This window comes from Vollenhovia emeryi, unplaced genomic scaffold, assembly GCF_000949405.1.
Source record: "Vollenhovia emeryi isolate VEMERY1.0 unplaced genomic scaffold, V.emery_V1.0 DF939120.1, whole genome shotgun sequence".
In the NCBI taxonomy this organism is placed as follows: Eukaryota; Metazoa; Arthropoda; class Insecta; order Hymenoptera; family Formicidae; genus Vollenhovia; species Vollenhovia emeryi.
Window position 1 is genome coordinate 4,262,527 of NW_011967246.1, and position 6,679 is coordinate 4,269,205.

At 35.8% G+C, this 6,679-nt stretch overlaps 1 protein-coding gene across 2 annotated transcripts in view; it reads right to left on the reverse strand.

The window, feature by feature from the left end:
* Window positions 1-2,003: 2,003 nt before the first annotated feature.
* The window catches only part of LOC105570673 (eukaryotic initiation factor 4A-I), an 8,656-nt gene continuing 3,980 nt past the window's right edge, over window positions 2,004-6,679 (reverse strand). The window contains exons 3-8 of one of the 2 annotated variants that reach the window (XM_012028081.1): window positions 6,004-6,151; window positions 5,790-5,899; window positions 5,079-5,354; window positions 4,037-4,488; window positions 3,445-3,636; window positions 2,004-2,375 (exon numbers count right to left, since the gene is read on the reverse strand). In XM_012028081.1, coding sequence (XP_011883471.1) covers window positions 3,492-3,636; window positions 4,037-4,488; window positions 5,079-5,354; window positions 5,790-5,899; window positions 6,004-6,151 — 1,131 coding nt within the window. In that variant the 3' untranslated portion in view covers window positions 2,004-2,375; window positions 3,445-3,491. Of the gene's footprint in view, window positions 2,376-3,402; window positions 3,637-4,036; window positions 4,489-5,078; window positions 5,355-5,789; window positions 5,900-6,003; window positions 6,152-6,679 lie in introns of both variants that reach the window. The other variant, XR_001009605.1, reaches the window with a different exon arrangement.

The following is a 6,679-nucleotide window of genomic DNA, read 5'->3' on the forward strand; positions in this document are numbered from 1 at the left end:
AGTAAAGGCCTTCACACATAGGGCCATCGCACACAAAATTGCATAGCTGCTTGGGCATAGCATGAAAACTGTTTAAACCAATGAACATTGAGCATTGAGTCGCCATATTGATTTACATAACATGCTCATTGGTCCAGATGTCTTATGCTATGCATATGCAGCTATGGAATTTTGACGAATTTGATTGGTCTATAAGCAAATGCATAAGGAAATGAACCAATCAAATTCGTTATGCATATGTTCTGCATTTACGCAAAAGTGTGTGCTCCCCGCTATATTACTGTGACGACATCTAACCTAACCTAACCTAATCCCCAAACAGAGGACCGCAAGTTCTTTTTGCTTGTGCTTGCTGAACGCGTAGCTCTCTCGGGTACACGCAGATAGAGTCCATAATGACGAATTCTTGCGCAGTCCCAAAATGCAAAACGGGTGGCAGCGACACACAGCGCCAACTAATTTCGGCTTAAAAACTGGCATAGCCCCCCCCCCCACGCAATCAGAGTCTGGCCATAAGGAAGCACGCTGTGATTGGTCCGCCACTTTTCGTCAATTCGCGCCAATTTTATAAAGCGGCAATTGTTCAATTTAGCTTTCTCTTCTCCAAAATTGAATAAAATTGAGCTCACTCGACGCGATTTGGCTCAAAACAAAAGAATCTGGCAGAAAAAAAGTTGCTCGGTTCCGCGAAGCGACATATTAATGGTTAAAGTTGACTACTGTTAGGGTCGATATGACCGGTTTCTTGATTAAACTGCGCTTGTAGTTGTTTTTTTTTAGTACTTATGCACAAAATAATACCAGGATAAGTTGCGGACCGCATAGCAGAACATTTTCATACTTAAACACTCGGTTTAGAAGTCTAATAAAAAAGATATTGGTATTTAATTGGTATAAAATTGCACGACTCATCCACACGATTAAAGTACGCATAAAGGCAAAACCAGGGACAGTCGACTTTATATATAAAAAAACAGCATAAATTAAAAATATCACTTTATAAGTGATTAAAGTTAAGTTCTCTCAACAGGAATGTTTCGGAGTTTGACCAGTCCAAAATATTTCAAGTATGTAGATACCGATTAGTAATTCATTAAAGTATCTCGAGAATCGTCAATTGTATTACACGCTTTGTACAATTGGAATAAATAAAGATCAAAATTTACAATGATTCACGCGACTAAGAAAAATCTCTGAGAAAACTATAAACTTAATAAATACTTAACGTCTCGAGTGTGCTATTTTGAAATTACACTGTAGGGAATCTATAGAATGTAAAATTCTCGAAGTCTTTACTTTCTCTTACGTCGTATGGCAATTGTATTATGGAGCCAAATTATATGACAAATACTTACGATTCAAACAATCAGGTTTTCAGATATCCATATTACGTTTGAAATTTATAAACTTAATACTCAGCTGCGTGCATGCATAATTATACTAAAAGATTTCCATGAAAGCGCATCTGCGATTGTGCACTTCAGATATTCTTAAAAATAACGCAAGCCAATGTTCCGTTTTTGCACAGATTACAGAACGTTTTCGTGATTTCAAGTCTAATTTTATACATAATATACTTACTATATATAAAATTAATTTTATGTACAATATCCGAATAATATAAGCAGTTCACTTAGTGGTACTGATAATACAAAAGCAGAAGTAAAGGACATTCATGTTTATTGTATTCAGTTTATACGTTCAGTCATAAATATTATTTATATGATGTATACATACAATAGACACACAATGGTCCATCCCTTTCAGGTCCATTTATATAATATTTACAGTATTTTTAAGAATTAGTTTTCGGAAATTCGAGGTGATTTTGCATTAACATAAGTCACATTCGAATGCGCGAGCAGGAGGAATTAATGTTAATGCAATCACAAAACGACAGCTATAAAAAAGTGCATAGAAGCGCTTGCATGATTCACTCGCTCAAATTTACGAAAACTATTATCAACCCTTATGCAAATTCACGATTAATGACGACCATAGAGTATGATATCGCAATATTTTTAATAATTTTGTAAAGACACGATACAAAAGTTCTCACAAGGCAGATAACATTTCAATTTAATATTCGGCATTGGCAAATGCACGGAAACTTATGAATATGCAAGAAGTAAAGAATATTTGCATATAATTTTATTGACAAATGTAAAAAAAATCTAAGAACTGACCAACTTCTATTATCAATAAGAATGTAAAAGTATAAAAAAGAAAAAGAGAATATACATATATTATTATATAGCCTACAAGAGGCAGGAGTTTAGAGAGGTAATCGATTTACAAAACTTCGATTTTGAATCAGGAAATCTGGTCTTTATTTCCAAAAATATGTCGCCCACATCTAGACTGTCCAAAACTGCCTGCAAATACAAATAAAAGAAAATTGTGAGAACTTTTTCGGCATATAAAACGCAAAACTTATTCCCAACGCGGAGCACTTGAGAACTTAATAATCTCACTCGTAACACCGTTTGTCCATTCAGGGTTTTCATTGTGAAATTGGATAAAATTTGATAAGACACAATAAAGACTAATAACAAAGACCACATTTTCGTAAAAGGTCAAACACTTTATTTAATAATAAAGGTGTGTGCGCCTGGGATTTGGGATATACAAAAATTCATCGTATCGTCTAAGCTTGAATATACGTATTCTTCGGCAACGCTTGTGATTAAAGTACCCCCTCCAATACCCAACTAAACCTCTGCCTAGACAAACAAGTTGCAATCGCGGTGATAGAAGCATGAAATGTGAGCTATTGATCAAAATAGATTTTGCCATCCAATTAGGAATATTTTGGGGAAAAATAAGCGGGCCGAGAAGTCGTAGAAGGCAAGATTTGAAAATTTCTACGATGGCCACGATTGGATCTGCGGCGGACAAAGAGTATGGACGCATTCTGGGCAATATAAAACTTGTTGCGACAATAAAGTATGTATAATCCAACTGCGCCGGGCTGCGCTTTTCGTACTTTTCTAATTCTATTTACCACTCTGGTGTGGTGTAATATTTTAGTCGTGGTAATATAATATTCTTATATTATTGTTAAAAATTAAAATTAAAAAAAATGAACTTGAGAGAATAGCACTCAGTACCAGTAATACCAATGATAGTACAGTACAATATTTATAGTAATATTAATAGCGGTAACGATAAGAATAAGTATTAGCAGCAGCGGCGAGAATATCGGTAGCGGCAACAGTAGTGATAATTACACTAATAGTAATAATAATAGTACTACTATCTCCTGCAGCGCAACAGATAACTATTTCCGTAACCTACTGTTATATTAAATCGAAACAAATATGAAAACGTTGGAATATTTTGGTTTAGATCGCGTTTACATAAGCGATATAGTTCACCAACTCACTCAATATATATACTCACAAAACATGAGAGATCGACCAGCTGAGAGCTTCTGTCACTTACTTTTTATTATTTTTTTTATTATAATGGATTATAGCCAACAGTCGGACTTAGATCAGATCAGCGACATTCATTGGCATTTCATCGATGTGAGTGTTATAGAATTGCTCGATATCTTTCAAGGTTCGTTTATCTTCTTCCGTCACAAAATTAATGGCCACACCTTTACGGCCGAAACGGCCACCGCGACCAATTCTGCAAATAAGAAAGTAACAAAGATATAAGTTCTGCACAAAGAAAATTATATACATATGTATTTGCGACATCACGAAATTCGAACTTTAATCAAACTTGAAGTATGCCTATATTTTTGTAATATGAAGATTATGCTATTGGTGTCTTATATTGCTCTGCAAAATATGCCCCCCCCCCCTATGGCTTAAAGATATAAAATATCAGAATAAATTCTTTGAAAAAATAACAATTGACAAGACTTTTACTTGAAGTTATATAAAGTCAAATTAATATTTTTATTCTTACATCTTACAAGTTCTTGCTCTCCTACTTTTGCCATTAGAAATTTCTATTTCGTTCAAATAAGTTATACCGCGTTTATATCGAGATGATAATTGAAAGGTGCAAAATAATAACTTACCGATGAATATAATTTTCTCGGTTGGAAGGTAAATCATAATTAATAACAAGCGAAACCTGCTGCACATCTATACCACGTGCCAGAAGATCAGTGGTGATCAAAACTCTGGATGATCCAGTTCGGAATTGACGCATAATAAGATCGCGTTCCTTCTGCTCCATATCTCCATGCATAGCGGAAACAGTGAAGTCACGTTTATGCATGCTCTCTGTCAGCCAATCTACTTTACGCCGTGTATTGCAGAAAATAACGGCCTGGGTGATGCTCAGCGTGTCGTACAAATCGCAGAGAGTCTCCAATTTCCAATCTTCGCGTTCGACATAAACGAAAAATTGCTTGATACCCTCTAATGTTAGCTCCTCTTTCTTAACCAAAATACGAATTGGATTCCGCATAAAACATTTCGATACGTCCAGCACGTCAGACGGCATGGTCGCGGATAATAATATAACCTGGAAAAGATAAATTATACGGTTGCATTAGAAATAACCGAGGACTGGCAATTGTATTGTACCGGCGGGAAATCATGTCTCGATAGAATGCGATGATCAATATTATATGTCGATGAAAGAAATTAACTGCATTTACTGAGATGTTACGCTATACATGTGTGTGCAACACAGTAGCATCATGCTATAACAGATATTATATATTGTTGTTGCTATTACAGAGATATTAAGAGTGTCTAATTGATCCTTAGAACATTATGATTATTAGGAGTGCTATGCCACGAAAATTGTTTGCATTTAAGGCCGCTATTATTTCCAAGACAAAAGATAACACATTTCATGATACAGAGCATATGTCAATCCAGCGTACATTCGTCAAGAATGACACTGTTACGACGCACCTGTATTTTATAATACATTTGTTAACTCGACTATTATAAGGTGCACTGCAACTTTTTCGTCTTGTATGATTTGTGGACTTGTCCAAAAAAGATACTTTCTAATAATTAAAATAAAATTATCTATTAGACAGTAATTGTAGAGTAACAAAGAAAAAGGATCCACGTCGCTCGAAAGGTATCTTTTGCATTTACCTGCACTTCGTTAGGTAATAATTTGAATACATCGTGGATCTGATCCTTGAATCCTCGAGAAAGCATTTCGTCGGCTTCATCCAGGACGAACAGCTTGATGCTGCTTGCTCGAAGTGCTCGTCGGCTGATCATATCGTACACTCTACCGGGCGTACCGACGACCACGTGAACACCCTGATCCAGTTTTCGCATGTCCTCACGAACGTTGGTGCCACCGATGCACGCATGACACTCCGCATGCATGAAATCTCCTAGAGCGATAACCACTTTCTGGATCTGTGAGCGAAGATAGCAACGTTATTAGAACTCGACATTTCCCCCGAGGTCAAACATATTAAGGGGCTGCTGGAGTGATTCTGTACTTTTTGCAACTTTTGCAGCTAGAACTGCCGATTCACGAAAACATTTGTGCAGTATACAAAATTGCGTGGCTTTTGTGTACAGGCCGACTAGCTTCCACTAATCGGATTAAATCAGAGAACAGCGTGGTATCATTGAAATTCAGGTCAGAAGTCTAACAAAAAATCTATTCCTTCGAATCAGTTGTAGACTAGGTAACTTGTAACTGTACATAAAAACCACGTAATTTGTACACTGCACCAAATGTTTTCACGAATTGACCGTTCTCGGAGCAAAAGGTGTAAGAAGTGCGGAATCACTCCAGCGTCCCCTTAACACACGAGTGATTGACATTTCTGACGAGCCACTCACTTGTTGAGCTAATTCACGAGTTGGTGCTAGGATCAAGGCCTGGCATTCTTTAATACTAGTGTCGATCTGTTGAAGGATCGATATAGAGAAAGTTGCAGTTTTTCCAGTACCTGTAAATGGAGACACTGATCAGTACCAGTACATATAATAAACGTCGCACGATACTTTTACACGGTATTATTATTAATTACTGATCTGCATCGGGGTTTCTTACCAGATTGGGCCTGAGCAATAACATCGAGCCCCCTTATACAAGGTAGGATGGCACGCTGTTGAATTGCAGATGGTTTTTCAAACCCGTAAGCATATATACCACGTAACAGCTCCTCTTTCAAGTTCATTTCATCAAAGTTTTCCACGACCTGTTTATATTAAATAGCACATCAGTAAAATATATTATTTCAATGGAATATTTTTATCATTTTTATTTAATAAATTATACACGATTTTAATAAAATTGAGTTTTATGAAAAAGATTATAGAGGCTCCAATAAAACAATATTAAAGTTGGTCTTCTGATTGAGTCAATGTTCAACGTTAAATATTTGAAGATAGGGACAAGGTGAGCCGTCACCAGAACTTGGGTGAATAAACAACTTATATATAATTGCAAGGTAAATTATAATATATGTTATAATGATATTCAATAACAATTTGTTACATGGAAACGTTTCGATTTTTATGAAAAATCATAATGCACCGGTGCATCAGGAGCATCATATTTAATCAATTTTACCGACGTTGTACGTTCACATATTATATGATATGCAACTGTACCATTATACAAATTAAAATAATCGAACATAATACTTTTATCAATCAATTAAGGATGTATCTGAGTTATTTCAAAATAGTACCACATTGATGAAACTTGGGGAAACACTTCCTTC